At 40.0% G+C, this 24,699-nt stretch overlaps 1 protein-coding gene across 3 annotated transcripts in view; it reads left to right on the plus strand.

Moving 5' to 3' along the window:
• Positions 1–24,699, plus strand: part of GALNT1 (polypeptide N-acetylgalactosaminyltransferase 1) — a 125,768-nt gene that overhangs the window by 82,325 nt on the left and 18,744 nt on the right. For all 3 annotated transcript variants that reach the window (XM_037033005.1, XM_037032995.1, XM_037032985.1), the window contains 5 exons: positions 10,627–10,793; positions 16,415–16,622; positions 20,445–20,615; positions 23,162–23,279; positions 24,504–24,684. In XM_037033005.1, coding sequence (XP_036888900.1) covers positions 10,627–10,793; positions 16,415–16,622; positions 20,445–20,615; positions 23,162–23,279; positions 24,504–24,684 — 845 coding nt within the window. The remainder of the gene's footprint in view (positions 1–10,626; positions 10,794–16,414; positions 16,623–20,444; positions 20,616–23,161; positions 23,280–24,503; positions 24,685–24,699) is intronic.

The raw sequence follows: 24,699 nt of genomic DNA on the forward strand, positions 1-24,699 counted from the left end.
CCAGGAGGTCTTTTTCAGACCAGTGCCCAGAGTTGGGAGGATAAGTAGTGTGGATATCCTCTAAAATGCAGCTTTTTCGCCACCTTTTTGAATCCAGAAAAGCCTTGCTTGTTCTAGGTCAGGGGCTGGACTGGCAGTACAGCTGGCAGTGTCCAGACCACCTTGTGCCTGCCAAGAACCCTTTCTGCCTTTCAGGGTCTCCAGAGGCACATTTCCTGGAGGAGACTGGAAGAAAGAGTAATAACATTGTTCCAGTGTCAAGAAGCATTAAATAGAAGTTAACAATCAAAGAATGATTTTGTAATGTGTGATCTTAGAGAAGCAGGTTTAAGACAAATTCCAAGTCACCTAATATGGCTATTTTATTCAGTATAGTAGTAAGTCTCAGATGCTTAAAAAGTGATAGTACCATTTATTCAGTGTTTATTATGTTCTGGCACTATATACATGATCATATTTAAGCAAATGAGAAAAACAGCATTGGTATGCCCAGTTTATCAGTGGGGAAACTTAGATTTGGGAGGTTAAATGGTTTGTGCCAAGGATGGGCAGTAAGTGACCCAAGTGAAATTTGTCAATGACAAAACATGTAATCTTTTTTTTTAAAGGACTATGTTTGTACTCCTTTATACTGCTAGTGAAGTTGCTCTTTTTTAAAAATATTTTATTTATTTATCTTTAGAGGGGAAGGGAAGGAGAGAGGAAGGAAACATCAATATATGGTTGCTTCTGGTGCATCCCCTGCAGGGAACTGGCCCCTGCAGGGAACTGGCCCCTGCCAGAAACTGGCCTGCAACCCAAGCATGTGCCCTGAACTGGGAATCGAACTCGATCGTCTGGTTCACAGGCCCTCGCTCAATCCACTGAGCTACACCAGCCAGGGCTAAAACATGTAATCTTAATCAGTGTACTTTGCCATCACTTTTTTGGTTAGATCTTCATTGACCTTGCCTGCCTGAGTATTCACAGAGGAGAAATTTTGTCACTTTATCAAAAATATAGACTTGTCCTTAGTAAATGGTAGTGACAGGCTAAATTTAGTGGATGACAAAGAATACCTTCAAAATCACAGCTCAAAGGGAAATGGAGAAGAGGATTGGATTATATGTGCATACTCACTTCACTAAACCTGTTTCTTCATCTGTAATGTTGGGGTAATAATACCTCTACCTTAGAGTTGTTATAAGGATAAAGTGGGATAATGCATATAAAACTCTTAATGCCATTTCAGGCTGTGAGAAGGTTAGTGTAAGTAGAGTGGGACTTTAACAGTTGAAAAAATAATAGAAAAAATTTATCTAGGGACTTCTGTCCTACATTCCTGAGTCGTTAGACATTCTCATGGATTGATTCTCTTCGGCCCAGTCTTGCTGAAGTGAACATCACCTTAAGTAAATTTACTAATCTGTTTCCTGAAACATCTATGACTCACTAAGGCAGGCACTCAACCCACCTCTCAGAGCGTATAGTGAATTTCATGCATTAGAGTTTATTCAGTAATTCTTTCGCACATAATAGGAGTGCTTATTATATAGGCCATATTTTAATTAATGGAGTTACGGGACATAAGTGAAACCACTTGTGATTTGACTCATTGTTTTAAAAACAGGGATTGTCCATCAACTTCCAACTTCACTCCATTATATAACTCTCTCCCATTAATACCATCAGCCCACTATGGTAGTGATGGTGTAGTTTGAAAACGTCCCTATCTCCTTTTATTCTTTCTCAGCCTGTGCCCGCAACCATAACAAAGGAGTAAAGTAAAAAGAGGAAAACAGGAGATCCGCTGTGTAAGAGGGGTAATTAGAACCCCCAAGGGCGTGGGGAAGGGCAAACCCCTGATGACAGCGGTGCAGGCATAGAGGCAACCAGCCCAGAAAATTTGGGGAGAGATTTCTTTAAGATTTTGTTGCTATCCAGCAGCACTTTTGAACATCATAAGGGTCTATTTAGACAATTTGTAGAGAGTCTGAGTTTGAGCTAGTGACAAATTTGAGAGTTTGGGTTTGAATTAGTGACAAAAAAATAAGAAAATAACTCAGGGTGAAGTGGAGGGGAATGCTATGCAGTAAAGTATTTATAATATGCAAATCAGGTATGAAAAACATTTTACATAGTCTTAATTAAACATTAAGTAATGATGCAACCAAACATATACATTGGGAAACCCAGGGACCACAAGTATATAAGTTGGGATGGGGAAAGAAATGAAATAAACCCTCCAATTCTGTAGTAAAGAGTCAATATGTTCTACATAAGTAATATCTAGAACTAGAAAAAATCAGCAAGTAATAACACAGATACAGTACTTAGAATTATGGAAGTAAATACCAAGAGAAATAGGTAAAAGAACTGAAGGTGGTTTGCATACTTACGGGAAAGGGGAAATTGCAGAAATGAGGCAATAGCTTTTCTTTTTAACATGCTTTGGACAGTTGTTTATTTTTTAAACTATGTACATGTCCTTTGATCAACTAAAAATGAAAAAAAGTTGCTTGGTTAATTTTTATCTCTACAGACATCCTGCCTACCAGGAGACTGACTACCCTAATCTAGTGCTTCTCAAACTTGCAAGGCTGGGAGAAGAGGGAGAAAGGGTGTGGGGTGAGGGTGGCGGGTATCTATTCTCTCTTAGGACACTCTCTTCTAGTTTCTCAGACTAGAAAGGGAGCTTCTCTTGGGGCCCTTTGCACATCCAGTGCACACTTTTACTTTGGGGACTGCCTTGGATTGCAGGCTGGCTAATGCCACAGAGAGAAAAATGGAAAATTCACCACTGATTTGATGGAACTTGAGATTCTGCTACCATTTACATTTCAGAGTCCCCTCAAATAGATAGATGTTCCATGCATTCCATCCAGGATTTATAGTTCCACTCACTGGGAGAGGTGGGAGTGGAGTGTGCTTACTCCATTTTTCGCAGAAGTAGAAAGTACTCATTTAAAGTGTATGCTTCAATGATTTGCAATAAATTTGCAGTTATACAAGCATTACCACTTTTAGAAAATTTCCATCACCCCAAAGATCTCTAGTGTTAATTTGTACTCACTCTGCTTCCCAATGTTAGCCCCAGGGTTATCATGGTTGAACTCTATCTGGATGGATTTGCCTTTTCTAGACATTTCATATAAATGGAATCATAAATACAGGGTCTGGCAGACGTAACACCTGCTTGAATGTGGTTGGTAGGGTAATAATATGGGTGTAATGATTTATAGTTTTAATTGGAACATTTCACCTAAAATGTCACATGGTATTCTTGAGTGTGATATTATTGTTGCAGAATTATATGCTTATGATTTTGTAAAAAGGAAGGGGGCATTATTTGTGCTGGACCCTGTTTGTGTATGGCCTTTTACGTTTGGATTCTTTCATTGAGGATAATTTTTCTGGGATTTATCCATGTTATAGCATGTGCATCCCTGTTCTTTTCTGTTGCCCAATCTTAATTCAATTGCATGGATATACCACATTAATTTCTCCTGTTACCAGTTGATGAATAGTTGAGTGGTTTCCATTCTTTGGCTATTATGAATAGTGTTGCTAAGAATATTTGTGTACAAGTGTTTGTGTGAATATATGTTTTCATTTTTCTTGGGTAGATTCCTAATTGCTGGGGCATATGGTAATTATGCATAACTATGTAAGAAATTGTCAGACTTTTTTTCCCCAAGGTGGCTATACCATTTACGTTCCCACTAGCAATGTATAAGAGTTCTGATTTCTATACGTCCTCACCAGTACTTCTTTTTGACTGTCTTTTTTTATTATAGCCATTTTGTTGGATGTGAAGTGGTCTCCCATTGTGATTTTAATTTGCTTTCCCCTAATGACTAAATGATCTTGGGGATCTTTTCATGTCCTTATATTCTTATATCTTTGAAATGTCTCTTTAAATCTCTTGCTCATTTCTAATTGGATTATTTGTCTTCCTTTTATTGACCTGTAACAGTTCTTTATATATTCTAAATATAAATTTTTTATCAGATATATACTATCCAAATATTTTTCCTAGTTTGTGTCTTGTCCTTTTATTTCCTTAATGGTACCTTTTGAAGCACAAAATTTTTACATTTTGATGAAGTCCAATTTCTCTTGTTTCTTTGTGAACTGTGCGTTTAGTGCCATACCAAACTTAATGGTGCAAGGCTCAAAGCCTTCCCCCTAAGGTAAGAAACAAGGAGAGGGTGTGTGCTCTCCACTGCTGTTCAGCATTGTAACTGAAGGCTCCCCAAAACCCAAAGTACACACTAAGTGCAGAGAGGGAGCCCCAAGAGACACCCTCTCTTCCTGGTCAGGAACAAGAAAAGGGGGAGATCTCCCTGTTTTTTCTTTCCTGCGCCCCTTGCTTTTTTTCCAGTCTCTATTAGTGCAGCCTCTAGGCAATATTGCCAACACAGCACATCCACAGGAGTAGTACCCAGGCAAGCAACTGAAACTCTGAGGGAGGGGGCATCTGCTGTCTGACCAGAGGATCTCTGGTCTCTGGCACATGGGTAGAATCCATTGCTTTTCTTTTTCTGTCTCCTCTGTGAGACCAAGAACACAGACACAGTCATAGGAAACTTGCTGCAGAACAAGGAAATTACAGCCTCAGGTTTTAGCTATGCTGGGACACTTAATATAAAAGATGTCAGTTCTCTCCAATAGCTGAACAGATTTAATGCAGTTCCATTTGGAGGCCCAACAAGGGGATTAAAAGTGTATATGGAAAGGCAAAGTAGCCAAAATAACTTCGAAAAAGAATAAAGTTGGAAGATATACAGTAACCAGTTTACAGACTTACTATAGGGCTACAGTAGTCAGGACACACGGTGTTGTCAGAGAGACAGACACACAGATCAGTGGGGCCGAGCAGAGAGCTCAGGAGTGGACAGACCCGCACAGGTATGGCTGTTTGGATTTTGACAAAGGTGCTACAGCTGGTCAGTAGAGAAACGATTAACTTTTCAACAAATAGTGTTTGAACAATTATTCATATGGAAAATCATTAGTTTAGACCTAAATCTCATGTTATATGAAAATTAACTCAAACTGGATCATAGATCTAATTCTAAAACCTCAGTGTTTGTAACTTTTAGGGAAAATATTCAGACCTGACATTAGAGTATTTAGACATGACACCAAAAGCATGATTTCATAAAAGAAAAGAGTAATTTGAACTTCATCAAATTTTAAAACTTTCACACTCTGCTGAAAACTCTGTTAAGAGGAAGAAATGACAAGCTACAGAGCTGGAAGAAATTATTTTCAAACCATACTTTGAATAAAGGAATTTTATCTAGAATATATAAAGAACTACCAAAATATACCACCCACTTTTTTAAAAAATTGCATGCAGTAATGTTATCAAAAAACTTGACACTTCATTCAGGTTGCTACATGGGTGGCAAATGAGTACATAAAAAGACATTAGCCATTGGGGAAATGCCAATTAAAACTATCATGAGATAGCACTTTATGCCTATATAAATAGCTAAAATAAAAATTGCTGACAGTACCAAGTGTTGACAAAGAGGCAGGACAGTTGGAACTCCCATACATTCCTGGTGGACACAGAGGAAGCCTCTGGGTGCTGCTAACAGGCTGTTTCTTCACCTGAGTGCCAACTACTTGACACATTCGCTTTGTGGGAATGTATTCAGGTACATACTTATGATTCGTCAGCTTTCTTATATGTATCAATACATTTTAATAGAGAGTTTAAAATGCTCTTTTCCCTCTTTCTAACCCACAAAGTTTTACATAACTTCAAAAAAAAAAGTAGCTCCAGCCTTGCCTACTGCCCACAGCTCGGGCTTCCATCCCAGGCTGTGCCCATGGCTACGCAGGGTGCCTTGTCTTTCACTTATTCAACCAACATTTCTTCATTGCCAGCTGTGTGCCAAGCACTCTTCCTGACACTAGAAATTGAATAGTGAGCAAAAATTTCATGGTCTGTGCTGTCATAGAGTGAGGATTCCAAGATGAAGACAATCATTATTTTGTTTCAAATCACAATTAGGACTTTTTTTAAGTCTAGTTAGGACTTCCAGTCAAGATGGAGGCATAGGTAAACACACTTTGCTTCTTCACACAACTACAGAAAAAAATTACAACCAGACTTCTAGCTTGCAAGAAGTAATACCCAGACTTCAAAACAAGTAATACCCAGAATCATCAGAAACTTGAGCTGAATGCAAATCTGACAAGCAAGAATTAAAAGAAGTCACATTCATCCAGAAGAATAAGAGACCAGAGATGTGGTGTGTCAGGGAGAGGCGACAGAATAAGCTGTCCCACACGCACATGTGCTGGATTAAAATGGGGAGGAATACCTTGGGAGTGAGTGAGCGGGGGTCCCAGCCTCAGGCCAGACCACCCAGCTCAGGGTTCCAGCACCAGGAAGATAAATTCCCATCATCTTCTGGCTGTAAAAACCAATGAGGGGTTAGGGTGGCAGAAGAAACTATCAGATTTTCAGGAGACTCCACTTAAAGGGCCCACATGGACTTAGAACTTACACAGACCCACCCACTCTGTGATTCAGCACTAGGGCAACAGCTGGAAGGGCACTAGTCACAAACAGGGAGTAAGTGAAGTGACTAGAAACAGGGCAAGTGCTGGGCAACTTCCAGAAGCCAGGCAACAGCACTGTCCCTGGTATTGTCCCTTCTCTGAGCCCTCCGCATTACACAGAGCCACAAAGCAGTGAATGGGTTGCCCCAGCCTGGCAGTTACCTAAGGCTCGCCCCAAACAATTTACACGTGTTTTTTCTACAATAGGCCACACCACTAAGACAGAGAGTCAAAGCAGTTCTACCTAATACACAGAAACAAACACATAGATGCTGCCAAATTGACGAGACAAGGAAATATGGCCCAAATGGAAGAACAGAACAAAACCCCAGAAAAAGAACTAAAAACAGAGATAACCAAATTATCAGATGCAGAGTTCAGAACAGTGTTTACCAGGATGCTTAAAGAACTCATTGAGTATAGCAACAGCATAGAAAAGACACAGGAAGAAATGAAAGTTATCATGTGAAATAAAAAAAAAATCTACAGGGAACCAACAATGGATGGGATGCCAAGATTCAGATCAACAATTTGGAACATAAGGAAGATATAAACATCAACCAGAACAGCAAGAAGAGAAAAGAATTCAAAAAATATAAACAACAACAATAAAAAAGCGAGGATAGTATAAGAAGCCTCTGGGAAAACTCCAAACCTACCAACATCTAAATCAGGGATGGCAGAAGAAGAGAAAGAAATTGAAAACTTATTTGAAAAAATAATGAAAGAAAACTTCTCTAATCCGGTGAAGGAAATAGACATACAAGTCCAGGAAGCGCAGAGTCCCAAAAAAGTTGGATCCAAAGATGACCACACCAAGACACACCATAATTAAAATGCAAAAGATAAAGGATAAAGAGAGAATCTTAAAAGCACATAGTTACCTACAAAGGGGTTTCCATAAGACTATCAGCTGATTTCTCAAAATAAGTTTTGCAGGCTAGAAGGGACTGGCAAGAAATATTCAAAGTGATGAAAAGCAAGGACCTACGACCTAGATTACTCTACCCAGCAAAGCTACCATTTAGAATGGAAAGGTAGATAAAGTGCTTCCCAGACAAGGTAAAGTTAAAGGTGTTCATCACCACCAAGTCATTATTACATGAAATGTTAAAGGGACTTATTTAAGAAAAAGATCAAAACTATGAACATTAAAATGGCAGGAAATTCACAGCTATCAGCTGAATCTAAAAAACAAACTAAGTAAACAACCAGAACAGAACCAGAGTCATAGATATGGAGATCATGTGGAGGGTTATCAAGTGGGAGTGGAAAGGGGGAGAATGGGGGAAAGATAAGGGATTAAGGAGCATCAGTGGTAGGTACAAGACAGACAGGGGCATGTTAAGAACGTTATAGGGAATGGAGAGGCCAAAGAACGCATATGCATGACTCAAGGACGTGAACTATGGTGAGGCATTTCTGGAGGGAATGGGGTACCAGGTGGAGGGGGCAAAGGGAAGAAAATTGGGACCACTATAATAGCATAATCAATTTTAAAATGTAGTACAACCTTATCCTCGCTGATTGTCAGTCCTGAGGATGTTTCACTTGGGACTGGGTGGGTGAAAGCTGCTTCATAACACTGCCTGTAGTCTTCCTGCTCATCCTCAGCCCTGTGCCCCCCACTCCATGGGAAAAGCTCAGCCAGAATGCTGAAAAGGTGTTTGGTTCTTCTAGCGCTTTATGGCTTTCTCGGTAGAGGGAGGGTATGTGTGTTTATCTGTTCTGAGATCTGTTATACTGTTCCCCATGTTTCCTTGATGTATTTTCTGTTTTGCCTTCAGAGAATATTTGTGAACTTGTTGTTTTCTGAATGATGATATTTAACCGTTTGATTTAGGCAATTAATTTTTTTCTTAGAATCCTAATAGTTGCTTTGCTTCTTTAGTTCTTCCATCCTATTATGATTTACATTTTAGTCTTCTTTATTTCTAGTGTTCTGCTTTTCCATACAACTCCAGAATTTCGTTGTTTAATACATTATCCAAGAAATAAATCCGGCTTACCATTTCTCTTCTGCAGAACCTGCCCTCTCGGATGTCTGTGTTTTCTTCCTGTTGCTTCCCAGCCATGCACATGGCTAACAGCACTGTGTACTGTGCATTTCCTAATCACCTTCATGGTCTCACTCAGTTTTGTTCTTCTTGTTGTTTTGGTAGGCTAGCAGCTTTGTAGTCACCCTGGCTATTTTCTGCTTCCCAAGTCTCCTATAATAATAAATAGGATTCATTCAGGAATAGAGGTCTTATATGACTTAATATGAATCAGATAAATAATACCAAAAACTCTTTCTGGATCTTATCCAGGCCATTCCTGATTTTGCCATCCCATTCATGCAGGCTGTGAGTCGGGCTTTCAGGATGCATCCAACCATAAAAACATGAGTATCTTAGCTTGTTCGCCTATGATGTACCCGAAGCAACGTACTAATTCACAGAAACACACACACATATATATACACACACACATATCTGCACCATTTATGACACAATAGTTTTAATGGAAAACTATGTTCAGAAGTATTATTTGGAATGCTAGGGACACATGATTCCATAGTCTACATAACTAGTCTTTTGGTCTCACCTCTGTAGGCCAGACTTGTGGGCAGGGAGGTGTAGACAGGGTGGCAGACTGTGGTGGCCTTCTAGTGGGTCTTGGAGTGAACATAGAGGGAGAAAGGAGTAGACTGAGCCATGCAAATGAGGCTGTGGGTCTTTCAGGTCCGTGAATAAATAGATAGTGAGGTTACTAACAATAGGAGATGGAAACCGGGCTGTGAAAGAGAGTCTTGGGAATGGTAGAGAGGATGGGAGGGGCTGAAACTGATTTTAATGAAGAGGACAATGGAAACTCTTTGTTTTTCCTTTTCTCCTTGGAGAGAGAAAGGGGCTGATGGAGCCCCTATAGTGAACTCTACTTCCCATTTCTCCTTTATTCAACCCCTTGACCTCGTCAACTTTTTTCCCTTCCATTTTCTTTTTCCTCTCACTGCCAACTAGCAGCCCTAGAGTGGCACTTTCAGTATGTATAGTGGTTGTGGCCGCTTCTAAAGAGGGGGTCCATTGATGTTTTTCTCATTTCTTCCTCCTCTTCCCTTCTTCACTGCCACTGACAGGTAGTAACAAGATTGGAGATTGCTAGAGAGCAGGGGAGAAAATGAAAGGAAAAGGCTGGAGCAGCAGTTAGAATTTGGGATACCTAGAAAGAGTTGTATGTGCACTTTAGGAGTGTTTATGTTCTAAAGCACACCCCTTGATACCTGTTTACTGACTACTGATGTTCTCTGCTAGCCTTCTCTGTCGTAGTTTTATCTAGCCGACAAGATTGAAAGAGGAGACCATGTAGCCTAGAACAAAGGGCTAGAAACATACAGTTAATACATGGTGTACATTATTTCTGGTCTTTCGATGATTGTATTTCTAGACACTGCTTTACTAAACAAGATGCATGTTCATATTTCAGTATAGAAGAGCCACATTAGGAGCTTGGTCAGCAGGGCGTGGACCGTGAGGTCCTCAGTCAGGCCTTGCCACCCCCTTGCTCTCTCTGTCCTCAGCTTCCATCTATGAAATGTGGCTCCAAGTTCCTCAGAGAATTATTAGGAAGCCTAAGTGCCTAGTACACCATAGACACTGGTGACATTAGTTCTCTTCTTTTGTGGGAGGTATGTTTTTGTTTAGATTATTAAGTTGTGTAGATTCTAGTGGCTCTGAACTTTTTTGTCCAGCTGGATTCTTGAGATAAGTTCAGTTTGGGGTTGATGATAAAGCTTTAGTACATTATCCGTTAAATTGAATCCACAGAAAACATTCATCAGGAAGAAGTGCCTAATTTTAAAGAACTGACCTCTTTAAAATAATTTTAATTTAAACACATAACTTTAAACAGATACTATTTATTAAACATGCAACATTAACCAAAACTTAAATAAATGAGAAGTTACCAAGAGTCCCACCATGAGAGCTAACTGTTTTTATGGTTTTATTACCCTTTCTAGTCTGGATTCATTCATCGTGCTGTCCTAACAGTCCCTTTTTGTAAAGGCATGTGCTTTGTCTCTAGGTGTAAAACAAAGGTGTATCCAGACAACCTTCCTACAACAAGTGTGGTGATTGTTTTCCACAATGAGGCTTGGAGCACACTTCTGCGAACTGTCCATAGTGTCCTTAATCGCTCACCAAGACACATGCTAGAAGAAATTGTCCTAGTAGATGATGCCAGTGAAAGAGGTAAACTTTACATTGTAACACCGATAATATGCTACACCTTTTGTCATTAATGATTTAAAAAATACTTGCTATCATTTTTAACCCAATAACTTTATACAAACTTCTAATTTATCCTAAAAATATTTGTGGCATTTGGACTCATTCACATATGCAAAACAAGTAGACACTCTGAAACTTAAAATATTACTTTAATTAGCTTTTAATTTGTGTCTCTTCTGAATCTTGTTTTTAAAAAGAAGTAATGCTATATAAAATGAACGTTTATATTTATGCAGAATAGTGAATAAATCCACACAATTTTATTAGGACTTTCTCTGTGGGAAGCTGCAGCTCTGAGTTATTGGAGAGAGACTGGATCTTATTTAGAGCCAAAATGGAGAACTTTAGTCGCATATGCAGTGGGAAGGAAGGTCTCTGACAGCAGAATGAGGCCTAAGCGGGTGAGCCTTAGTTCTCTGGGTTCTTCTTACATTTTCCCATTTTATTCCACTTCTAAATTCAGGAATGCCCTATAGCTGGGGGCATAATAGGAGGAGGAAGGAAGTTAAGGAAAACAGTAAATAATGTGACTCTGATCTCATAATAAATCTCTACAGTGACTCTTGTCCTAATAAATATTTGTCCAAGTCTCAGAACTTTTCATGAGCTTAAAATCTCTCAAACTGTTTCATGAAGTACTCTTTTTGGAAAAATATATTAATTAAAAGTACCTCCACCTAACTTTATTTATTCTGAATGCCTCTTGGAGATTTCACACTGCAGGGTGATGTAGAAAAAGCTCTACATGGTTAGTCCGTCAGTAAAGAAACCTGTTAAATTCAGAGTTACGCAGCATTTCCCAGGATCCCCGCCACCCCCACGCCACCGCCAAGGCGATTCTATTTAGGATCATTGGTGCCATGTATCTCCCCAACATTCCTGAGCTTACACAAGAAATATTTGGAGGGAACTACAGATAACGGCTCTCCCTTCCATAATCAGCCTTAAACTTCTTGACCCATCACGTCAATCCCTTTTGCTAGTACCTTCCGGTCTCTTGCCTGATCTCTTACTGCATCTTCTAGGGTAGTTTGGTCAAGTATTATACCTTCTCCTTCTCGTGCCTACACTAAATGTGTAATCATTTCATATCATGTTGGGAACAGTTTGCACACTAATAAGGATGTAAGTCTTATTACTTTGCCAGATTACAGAGGTATAAATGAAGAATAAGTTATAGTCCTACTTTCTGTAGTTTATCTCCCTGATTTAATTAATAAAACAGTTGATAATCATGTAAAAAATAAAATAGTTGTATAATAATGTTGATTAATGCGAGAATTAGAGAGCTGTTATAAATTAAGAATACACTTAATTACTGTGGACAATAGGAATATAAACCTCATGTGGATAATTTTTTGCTAGGAGTTAATTAATCCTGTAAGAAAACTAACTGAAGTTCTTCTAAGCAGCGATCTGTACAAACGTCTGCACTGCGAGTGGCTTGTGTTTGGTTTCCTCATATGCCGATATTGGCCATAGCAAGTGTTCCTCAAGGGGAGATATTTTTCTTCAGATGAAATGAATTACGTTTCCATTTCTTCCTCTGGTTTCACTGTATTCTGCTGGGCGCCAGAGAAGGCTGTGTGGGATACTTTTTTGTACGATGTGGCCTCGTTAGAAAGACAAACGTGCCCACAACTCGAAAGCGACAGTGACACTTACTAGTTATTTTTCCCTCCCTTATCTGTAAGAGCAAACACGCAGGCAGACATCTGCCTCACTGCTCCACTCGGGGCTCAGTCACTAAGTGAGGTCCCCAAGTTTTACCCCAGGGACCCAGTCTGGGTGCTGCTGCTCCACGGTCTTCTGCCTAGAAAGCCTCAGGAGCTTAGGTCACCATTTCTGCTATTTGGAAACCTACAGGCGGTGTGTTTTTGTGGTTGTAATTGTTTTGCTAGCCAGACTGAGAATTATCTAATATAATTTTGTTCGGCTCTTTCGTTGAGGTGGTAGCTGTTGGGCCAGAGCCCAGCAGGAATAGGAACCGGAGCGAGCTTTTTGTTTTTAAGTAACCATCCAAGTCTGCTGTTTCCTCTACGTGGGACACGTCCGATGCACAAACACTGCTCATTGCAAATGGTGAAATAGACTAACTAGTCTTCTCACATACACACTTACCCTACCTCAAGATTCTTTAAGCATGCAAATCCGATCATGTCCCTTCTCTGATTAAAGTCTTTCCTCTAAGCCTTGGAGTATAGGTGACAAACACAGGGCCCAGCAGCAAAATCTGGCCCTCCACCACCCAGCACCTTGTTTCTACCTGGAGGCAGCGCCAAGCTCCTTGCCCCTAGTTAGGGAGTAGTTACATTTGTACAGTCCTAAAATTACATTCTGCCCTTTGAAGGCAACCAAGAGGCTGATGTGGTCCCTGGTGAAAATGAGTTTGACACCCCTGCCTTAGAGGAAAGGTCTACATATCCTGGCTTCTTCCTGCTTCGTCAGTCACATCTTCAACCATTCCCTTGCCCACCCCAGCCCCATAGCTCAGCTCAAATGTTTCCTCAGAATCAAGTTATATTTAGAGAGGCCTTCCTTGGCCTCCCAAGGTCAGGTTATACCTCTCCAAACACATCTCAGAACACTCGATCCTCCTTGACTGCTCTTAACAGAGATTTAATTGTTTACTTATCTGTTTATGACCGTCTCCTGTCCGCCTCCCCGTGTCCCCCCACCTGACCCCCCAGTTAGACTCTACACTGCATCAGGTCTCCTTGTTCACCGTTATGTCCTCAGTGCCCACAGCGCCTGTCATTAGTAAACAGAATTACTTAATGAATGACTGAGTGATCTACCAGTCAGCTAACCCTTGCTTTCACTTATTTGTCTACACAAGCACCCTAATTAGGTTGCGTAGCATGCTCAGTCTGCTCATGGCCTCAGAATACTTGACGTCACAGTTAACCTGCTGAGTTGTCAGCATCTCCATTTATTAAAGAAGTGTGCGATAGGTGCTGTAATTATTCCTATTTTATTGATGATGAAAATGAGGCTTAGCATAAACCAAGGGCTTGACCCCTAACTGCTCTGCACACTGCTGTCGGTTGTAACTTGATTCTCACAGGGTCTCTGATGGAACAGTGCATGAATCCCTAGTTCAGGTCAGAAGTTATGTAATTGTCATCTCAGGTTATCTTGCAACTTAGAATTGACAGAATGTTCCTAATCCAAGACAACTGTGGTTTTTCTCATTTTACACGAAAGGAAACAGGGGTTCTTACTTAGTAAGGATTAGGAGTCAGATTTATTAAGTACTAAATTCCTTGCTCACTCTTCAGTTTTTCAGAGTTCTGGCTAAGATTTCTCAGATGTTGCTACAAGCAGTGAAGGTTTTTCTGACACTCCCATTCTCTGACGACTTCACACTCTCTGATGGAGAGATGCTTAGCTATCCATTTATAGGCTAAGAGCTGTAGAGATAGTCTAATAAACAAGATTCCCTTATTTTGAAATGACATAGTTGCTTCTAATCATAGTCACTTAACTCCCCCCTTCACCCTGCCCCATGCTCATTTTTCGTAAAACGAGGCTCAAGTAGTTACTAATCTTCCACCCAGCCCTGAGTCCATAATTCTCTATCAACTGTTAAGAAGACACCTATTGCTTAGCTTTATTGCATGGAAGCCACAAAAATGTCAAACTAAGATGTTAAGATATTTTGTGGAATAGTAACTTTTTTGAACTACCAAAGAGTCACGCATTTTTCATTTTATTTATAGACAGGACAGAATAGTATAGCTTTCAAAGGTGTGAGATTCAGAAATTAGATTGATTTGATTTTTAAGAAGCACTTTGAATTCTCTAATACTTTGGAGAAAACTTACTGGAAGACATTGTTGATGGCACACCCAGCCTTGACTGGTAAAGTGCTAGAATACACCTTACACCGTGCCACATGAGGTTCTGTCGAACTCTGGATTTAACGTCATTTTGTGTGTCAGACCAGGTAATTCTGCAGTCCTGAATTGTTCTCTCTGCAGTTTCCTGCTCGGATTTCTTGCTATGGATGAAGAGTTAGGCTTCCAAGTCAGGCAGACATGGCTTTGAACCTTGGATTAACCCCTTAACAAGCTGGGCCACCCTGATCAGTTCATTTAATATTATGAGACTTAGATTTTTGTCTCTAAAATATGTGACAATCTCATAGTGTTGTTGTATTAAATGAATTTAAATATGCATAGAGTCTACCATTGTGCTAAACAGACACAAAATGATAGCTGGCATTGCACACTGTTGCTTTTCTCTGGGGTTGGCACTACCCTTATCTTTTTAGACTCAAATTATATCTTTCTGACCCTAAGATTTGGTTCATAAAATCATAGTGGTGATCCAGGTAGGAGTTCTATTTCAGGTGTTTCTCAAATACTTTTTAAGCCCCAGTATATTAGGAAATATATTAGCAGCAATGGAAATTATATCTATTTTGGTATAGTGGTACCCAGAGGCCCTTTCTCTTTCCCAATATTCAGATTATTCTGGTCTGACCAGTTAAGCAGAGAACCATGTCACTCCTGTCTGTCCTTCCTTCTCCACTATATAGGAACTTTTTTGGTTCCCCACTTTTAGGACTTAAAGAGCCCGGTAATACGTATACCTTGATTTACACATGACCTTCCCATTATCAGAGTCCTGCAGGACAAAGCTGGTCATCGGAGCCCGACTTGTTCCATTTCTCCCCTGGAGAGATTATCCTCCCACCTGTTGTGTGGGGACTAGGTGGCAGGACCTTTGGCCACGCCGCCATCAGTAGCTTCTCCGGTGTGAGTGCCATGAAATAGCCTGATCTGAAGAATTCTCTCTCTCCGCTTTGGTGAAGCTTAGCTTTTTCTGCTTTTTAAAGTCAACCATGTACTTTGGTGGGAGCACATCCTTAGCTCAGGGTCATAACCTCCATCCACACAGCTCCAGGATAGCTATCCGTTTCACATGCCCGCTTCCTCTCCCTTCCCCTCTCCCTCTCCCTCCACAATTGTCCTTTCCTCTGAAACTGTTTTTACTTAGATCTACTTGTCTGTTAAGGATCTCTGTTTGGTCTTGCAATTGAAATCCAATATTTCTCTTCTGAGCTTTCCCTCACTTCGACTTCCTGGTAAAAGGACTGCGTAGTCAAGGACTGTGTAATCAATAAGACAATTAGTTTCTACCTTTGAAGAACTACTACAATTTTCTGAACTCTAACAGCTACTACATACTCTGTTTCTTTTCTCTATTGTGGTCTGAATTTAATGCTCTTGAACTACATTCCTTCTGTTCCTGATCCTAAAGCATGATTAGAAAAAGCAAAATTGAGCCTGATAAAGAGTTGCTTAGAGAAATGTGGTAATGTGCCTATCTCCAATTGAGCCTGATCCCAGGAGCTCTCCTAAGTCCTGGTATAATGAGGTAGGGGCAGCCCTGGTGCTTTCTCTCAGGAACTACGAAGGCTCCCTATAGCAAAATGAGTTTGTGTGTCAGGGAGCCTTGCTAAAAGTGCTCGGTAAACATGTGTTGAATGAATATTGCAGATCAAAATTGCTTTGCATCTGGATAATGCCAGGTCACAGTTTTTTCATGTTATTTTTGTTTTGTTCATTTTTCAGACTTTTTGAAAAGACCTCTAGAGAGTTATGTGAAAAAATTAAAAGTACCAGTTCATGTAATTCGAATGGAACAACGTTCTGGATTGATCAGAGCTAGATTAAAAGGCGCTTCTGTGTCTAAAGGCCAAGTGATCACTTTCTTAGATGCCCACTGCGAGTGCACAGTGGGATGGCTGGAGCCTCTCTTAGCCAGGATCAAACAAGACAGGTAATTTTCTGGAATCTATAAATTTGTTTCCTGAACTGTATGGTAAGTTGCAAAATTCTGTATTTGTGAATAAATACAAAAATAGTGTCCTTTGAAGTTTCCTTTAAAATACCCATGAAGAGCACTTTAAAGTAATTATGAAGAAGACCATATTCTCAAGTCTGGAAGGAATGTTTGCAAACTGTCTTGTTCGCATGGATTCGGAGGCATGTTCTTAAGTACACCCTGTGTAAATTCTGTTCACTGAACAGGAGCAGAACAGAGGGACAGTGAGCTCAGGGAAGGTAAAATAAAGCTCTGTACTTGTCCCTATTCTGTAAAGCTAACACTAGGGCTGGCAGCTCGCCCCATCTCCGTCTACATCCTTGCTGGAACCGTAGTACAGCAAGAAGTAGAAGGGGATGGGAGATACATATTACACCCTGAAATCTAGTTGCATATTGAAAATCACTGTGATCTTAGATAATACAGGAAGAACATCAGAAGCTGTGGATGCCCATGGCTGTGGTCTTTCATAATGCACGTCTAGGCTCCGGCTTAGTTCCTGTGTATCAGGAGAGCGCCTAACTTCAGTCTGCTCAACAGATCTCAGGTAGTTGGATTTCTGCTTATAATCGCAGTTTGAGCTGGGGGCTGTCTGTGTCAACTTAACATTGAGGCTTAGATTTTAGCTAAACTTGTACTAGTCAAGTGGAGCATAGTGCAAATCAAAGCCCGTACATCCATCCTGTTTGTCAGCAATTCCTGGACTTAAATCTCCGCATGGAAAGGTGAATAATAGGAAAACCCAGCATTGGGGCAGTGAGAAGATGCAGGTTTAGGAGAATGTTGCCTGAAGAAGGGACAGAATATCTCTGAACTGTTTTCTATAAAGTAACTGATGTAGGAAATAAACACTTGCTTGTGTGACGACAACATACAACCTTTATGGAGCAGACACCCGAACCTGTGGAGAGAAGCAGTGTGAGGTGACAGCAGAAATATGAAAGGGGCATTGGCTGAAATCACAATCACAGCGAGTTCCAGTTGGGCTCTAGGGTAGATTAGAGATCCTGAGTAACTGTTCCAGCTGGAAGGCTTGCTGGCTAAAATACAAAAAACGGTTTTAAATGTACCACTGACTTGGCACCAAAGTAAGGAATTTTGTGGATCTCAAAACGAACTGAGAACAAGTGACCAGTTCAAACACTAAAGCCAGCTTTTGGTTTTTGCTGAACTTGGGGGACACTGAGCTTTTGCCTTGAAAGACACATAGATGAGAGGATAGGAGACAAGGCCTAGGCCCTATGTAAGGTGGGCAAATGATGAGCGGACCCTTGTATAAAGCTGGGACCCTGATGTCTGGATCACAGTGTGAGTGAGAAGGACAGAAATCTCACCACCTCAAAGAAAACTTGCCTGTTTCAACCTTGGTATGAGGTGGCAGGAGGGAAACAAATCTCTTCTAAGAATCTATGAACAGAATATAGAAAAACAGAAAACCAACTCACCTTTTTTTTTATGAGACTAGCATAACCCTGATAGGAAAACTAGGAAAGACATACATGGACAATTACTCAAACCCACTCATGAATGCTAGTACAAAAATGTCACAGTACTATCAAAGTGAGTCCAATGGAAGGGGTAATTATATCCATTATATATATACACATATGTATGTATGTATATAATACATGTATACAAATATATATATCACGACCAGCTGGTTTAGTTTAATATAAAACTAATTCACATAATTCACTATCAACATATTTCTGAATCTGTGATTATCATTAAAACTCTGTGATCGCTTCAGTAGATACAAAAAAAGGATCCATTTATAATTAAAAATACTCAGTGAATTGTTATAGAATGGAAATTTACTAATCTGAGAAAAGACAGTTTAAAAGAAAAGCCAAAACAAAACCTTAGCAAGCAAACATCATATAAAGGAGAAATGTTGAAGGTACATTTTTTTAAAGATTTTATTTATTTTTAGGGGAAAAAGGAAAGGGAGGGAGAGAAACAGCTATCAGTTACCTCCCGTATGCACGCCGACCGTGACCCCAACCCTGACCCCAACTGGGGTATGCTCTGATTGGGTATTAAACTGGCTACCTTTTGCTCTGCAGCACAACACCCAACCAACTGAGCCATACCATTCAGGGCAAAAATATTTTTTACAGGATGTGGAGCAAGATAAGGATACCTTGAATTACTGCTGTTACTCAGGATTACTGAAGTCTTACATTTTACAATCATACAAGAAATAAATAAAAGGGTATAAAGACCAGAAGGGGAAAAAGAACAGGTGCTGTCAGTTGCAGATGATGTGTTTTTTCTGTAAAGAAAATATATACGAAATAATAGAAATCATTTAGCAATGTTGCCAAACATAAGATTGTAATGGATAAGGCAGTTGCCTTCACTACACCAGCAAGAAATGTTTAGAAAATATAATATAAAACAAAGAAAGAGCTGTCACCAGTGTGGCTCCATTGAGCATCATCCCACAAAGTGAAACGTTGCCAGTTCGATTCCCAATCAGGGCACATGTCTAGGTTGCAGGTTCGGTCGCAGGGGGGCATATGAGAGGCCACCAGTCAGTGTTTATCACATCGACATTCTCTCCCTTTTTTTCTCCCTCCCTCCCCTTCTCTCTAAAAATAATTTTTTTTAAGTTTCTTCTTTTCATTCAGCAATCTCCACTTAAAGCAGAAGTGGAAAATGTATATGAACAAGTTCACAGGATACCTTAATAGCAAAAACTATAAGGAACACAGATGTTTAAGAACTGTTAAGAAAATTATTAGCTTAAAATGATTTAATGTGCAGTCAGTAAGAGGTTTTTTTTAAACTGTGGAAATATTTGAAGTATTTTTACATGTGCCAAATGGTTCTAGGTACTTTGGCTATAGTGTCTTTGCCACAAGCATTTTGTTGAGTAACTAACTGGTTGTAAGACAGTTTGCCATAAAAAAGGTTAAGTAACTAGTTGATAGTTTCGGGGGGGTTTTGGGTTGATTTCATCTCTCCATTGACAAATCAGTCAACTGTAGTAGAAAAGATAAACTGGGTAACAGTTTTGGTTTGGTTGGTTGTCCGTTTGGTTTCGCTTTTCCATTGACAAATTTCTTGCAGTTACCCTCATTTTTATATTGCATATAAATCTTAGTGGGCCCTCAGGGTCTAGCCAGTGAGGGCAGATGTGGCGGTGGTCTTCACACAGTCACAGTCTGCATTTCCTTCAGATGACAGTGATTTGCCCCAGAAGTCGGTTTCTTTTCGAAATACACTATGTTGGGAGGAGAAAGAGAGGCTGAGAGCCCTCCTTTGAGCTGCAAAATTGAACCCACATTTCCCATAGGTAAAACCCACAGTATAAAATCAGTTATTTGAAGTGTTGCCATGAAGCTACACACATTTTAAATAAAGTTTTTTAAAATGTTGTTTACATTTTCATGTTTCATTATGTCTTAGTTTTAATGTCATTTGTCATTATTTTTTTGTTATAGCCAGTTAGTTATACATCGAGAATGCCTGAGGTGAAGATGGTTTTGGCAATACTTACAGTGAAAATACCCAGATATATATGGTGGCGGTTTTGTGGCAGATGTGTAAAAGTCTGAGTGAAAAGGGATGGAAGGTTATCAAAAAGTTATGAATACGATAAATAATTATGATGTTAGCTTTGTAGGCTATCGCAGGAAATTTTTTCACCATTGACTTTAACTGTCATCATAGAATGTGTTTTTATTTTTAAAACACTTAGTATACAGTTGTTATAGTAGGCCTCAAAAAGGAAAGTTAAAGAGTTTTTAAATTTGCTTTTATGATTTTTAGGAAAACAGTGGTATGTCCTATCATTGATGTGATCAGTGATGATACTTTTGAGTACATGGCAGGTTCTGATATGACCTACGGTGGATTCAACTGGAAGCTCAATTTCCGCTGGTACCCTGTTCCCCAAAGAGAAATGGACAGAAGGAAGGGTGATCGGACTCTTCCTGTCAGGTAACTTGTCAGACATTTTCTCTCAAGTGTTATTGGCAGGTAATTGTGAAACTCTGGGGATCATAAGGATTATAAGTATATTTTGAGAAGCGTGTGGATGCCATATATTTAGTTAAGAGCCATCTTTCACATATATTATTACTCTAAAGACAGATTTTTCCCCCTGATCAATTAATAAAATTAGAACTTCTTTATATAAATCTAGTGCATGTGAGAAATGGTGACATACATTCTTTCATTCTTATATGAATAACATTGTGCAAATCTCTAAGTCAGATTTGTGCTTTCATTCAGTTGTTAAGAATAGTGTTGAACTTGAATCAAACTACCGCTTAATTGAAGTGTTAGTATGTTAAAATATTACTTAAAATTGGGTCCTTGAATCAAAATATAAGATTGTATATCCAGACCTGTACTATCTGGATGATAGTTACTGGCTGGTAAGGTTAAGGGAGCTTGTTTGAAATATAAAAATAACTAGAATCAACAAATGTGTAAAAAAGATTTTTCAATAATGCACTTCGGAGTCTTCTTTTGTTCTACATTTGGTCATATAGAGATATTTTCAGAATGGAATAAAAATCTTCCTGCTATTCAGAATCTTTAAATTAGACCGTGAGCTTTCTGGGCCGTCCTAGGATTTGTTCCGGTTGCGCTAGCCTGTTGCCATAGTCGTTGAGGTTCCTTCGGAACCAGGCCACGCAGCCTTCTCCTGTCCTGGGCGTCTCAGATCTGCCTTCCTGTGAATTCAGGTTCTGTCCTGGAAAAGCACGAGAGGTTTCAAAAAGTATAATCTTTCCCCCAGCCTGAGTTCTTCATTAGCCAAGGGGTGTTTCCACTCTCTTGCTGACAGGTCAGATCCCCAACAAAGCCAAGGGTTCCTAAACATTTCATACATGATGTACTTATTTGAAAAATCTAATAAAAGCTATGTCTCATCTGAGGAGGAGGGTGCATATGTGCCAACAGAAGATACAGCACACGGGTGGCAAACGCAAGGGCCGAATCCCGCCCTCCACCTGTTTTATCTGGCCCAGCACCTTGTTTCTACCCGGCAGCAGCGCCGAGCTCTCACTTAACTATTAAGGAGCAGTTACATTTACACAGTCCTAAAATTTCACTCATCCCTTTGAAGGGCTGAATCAACCGTGAGGCTGATGTGGCCGCTGGTGAAAATAAGTTTGATACCCCTGATGGAGCATATGTATAATTCTAGGAAACTTAGAGATACCCCAAAACCCAGGTCAAAAAACCCCTGTACTAAATGATAACTCTGGGCATTGGCCTATTTCTTTTGATTCCAATGATATTAGACTTTCTTTTTCTCTTCTAAAATCAAAATAGGTCCTAACTTCTTTGTGGAAACAACTATTTCTATTGGAAAAAGCAGATGCACCGCCATCACTAGAGCTCATGACAAGAACATTCTAGAGCTACCGAGGCGGCCCTCTTAGTCTTAGAATACAGTCTGCATAGTGTCTTCTTCCCTGGAACTCAGTTTTTTCCTCCTAGTTGAGTCTGTTTTTTCTTCACACTCATTCTTCAAGGAAATCAAATGTTTGGTATTCATTTAGTTAAACCTCCTTCATTTTAATTTCTCTGCTTAATTCCACCTATTCCCACCTGCTCTGCAGACGAGGGCCATGTTCTGCTGAACTGGGCTCCTCTTATGCAGAGAGTGCAACGTCCTTGGTCGGGATGCTGATCCCCTTAGAACAGCGATTTTCAGCCTTTGTCATCTCCTGGCACATAAACCGATTAGTGAAATCCTGCAGCACACCAAAAAAAGGTTTTTGTTGATCTAACAAAAAATACATATAGTTTTGATTCATTCACACTAGGTGGCTGCCGTTGTGTTGGCGTTTTTTGTTTTTGTTAAATTTGACAATCTAAGGGGGAAGGGGCCAGTGTCCCTGACTAAATAGTCAGGTATTACATGTTTTAAAAATTTTTATGGCACACCAGTGTACCTCTTGTGATTGAAAATCACTGCCTTAGAAGGATGTATAGATTGTATTCTGTACTCCATCCCCTTCTTTCCTTAAAAGTTCCTGCTATGTTTAGGGAAAGGGCCACATTGTTTTTACCCTAGTTAATCTTATTTCTTTGAATACTCGCCATGATTTAAAACCTGGGGTGTTAGGGTTGCTAACATGAGTGTCACCGGTGGGCATTGTCAGCTGCCTTCGTGGTTGTTAGGAACTGTGGAGTAGGCACACTCTCGGCTGGAGAGGAGTTTCAGGGGGGGTGCGCAGTCAGGGCCTGAGGACCGAGAAAGCTACTGAGGAGAGGAAGAGCTCTTGGGACTGGAGAGGGTGTCCAGGCAGAAGCTGTGACAGCAGGGCCAGGGCGCAGGTCGTGTCCGAACCTACTGACGTAACGTGGTAACACAGGAAGCCCCGGAGGGCTGCGACGGTTGCTGAAGAGTGAGAATAAGCCTTTATTCTGTAGTTGTTAACAGTTACAAAATGACTTTTAAAAACAATAACTGATTGTAAATTTTAAATTGTTACAATTAACAGTAGAGTATTATGATTGGATTTCAGAACACCTACAATGGCAGGAGGCCTTTTTTCAATAGACAGAGATTACTTTCAAGAAATTGGAACCTATGATGCTGGAATGGATATTTGGGGAGGAGAAAACCTAGAAATTTCCTTTAGGGTAAGTTCCCTTTGAAAAAAGCAGCCGTCTGTTCTCAAGTATGGATGTGCTTTAATTGTTCATGTTGTTCTCTAAATTTTTTAAAAAATGAGTTTAACCAGAATTCAGGACCTCCAGTCCATAAAAAGGTGGGGGATACTATTAAGGCTTCATTATACACTATTTGAAGCAAATAAATTTAGTTATCTTAATAGTCTACCTATAAAACTTCTACAAGATTCCCTATTTGTTTTTTATTTCTGTTATTTTCAAGGAAGTAATTCAAGCTCTAAAGATAATCAACATATTTAAATGAGATCATGTATTCCTGAAATAGTTTTAGACACACATCTTCCAGCGGAAACCACAGTGACCTGCACTGTGGTCCAAACCAGCCAGCTCACCGTGCTCCCAGTGGGCATCTCCACCCTCTTACAAAAGGAGAGGTGTGGGCTCTGGGTCATCTTGGAGGTCCTGTCCAGCTTTATCATTTTATGATCCTGGGAAAATACTGAATATTTAATGAAATCAAAACTTTTCAAAGTGTTTCATTGTAAGCAGTTGGTAGATTTTTAACTTACGGAAAAATGCATTTTGAAAGGAACAAAAAGATACTTTCCTTAGGTGAAGGTGGGAAACCGTACTTGCTCTGCCTTCTCTCCCCGTTTCGTTTCTGTGCGTGCAAAGACGGCAGAGTGTGCTGTCACGGCCTCACGGAAGAACTCGTGAGAGGCCCAGCCCCTGTGTGATGTGCAGGCACCGTGTGCAGGAGGGGGAGCAGGTAGGGCTCCGGCTGAAGACTCACTCCAGGGTCAGAGATTTTGGACCATGAACCATGTTAATGAACACATTATTCATTATATACACATAATACACAAAACATAAACGTTTCATGAAACAGTATGTCTCTGTTAGCAAGTACTGGTTGCAATTCATCAAATTTGAGTTTGTGATCTTTTTATGAGTCACGGTCTGCGGTTAGGAAAATACTGCTTCTGGACCTTACGTCTTTTCTGTACTAAGCCTTCAACCTGTGTTTTTTTAATTTCACCTTCAACTTCTGGTTTAATCAGAACCAAAATTAGAGAAAGGTTTGCTCCTGAGGCAGCACTGGTTTTATGACTGTATAACAGGAGCTCTACTGTGTGCCCTTGCTTTTGTGAACCCCCAACTGTGAAACTCAGTAAACGTGAGCAGATTTCTTTTTGTCCATTGTTTAAAACTAGTCTCCTTTGTTATTCTCAGATTTGGCAGTGTGGAGGAACTTTGGAGATTGTTACTTGCTCCCATGTGGGACATGTGTTTCGGAAAGCTACACCCTACACATTCCCAGGAGGCACAGGGCAGATTATTAATAAAAATAACAGACGACTTGCAGAAGTGTGGATGGATGAATTCAAGAACTTCTTCTATATAATTTCTCCAGGTTAGCATTATTTTG

Source organism: Sturnira hondurensis, unplaced genomic scaffold (assembly GCF_014824575.4).
Source record: "Sturnira hondurensis isolate 20B ecotype Veracruz unplaced genomic scaffold, ASM1482457v3 Scaffold0001872, whole genome shotgun sequence".
Classification (NCBI taxonomy): domain Eukaryota; kingdom Metazoa; phylum Chordata; class Mammalia; order Chiroptera; family Phyllostomidae; genus Sturnira; species Sturnira hondurensis.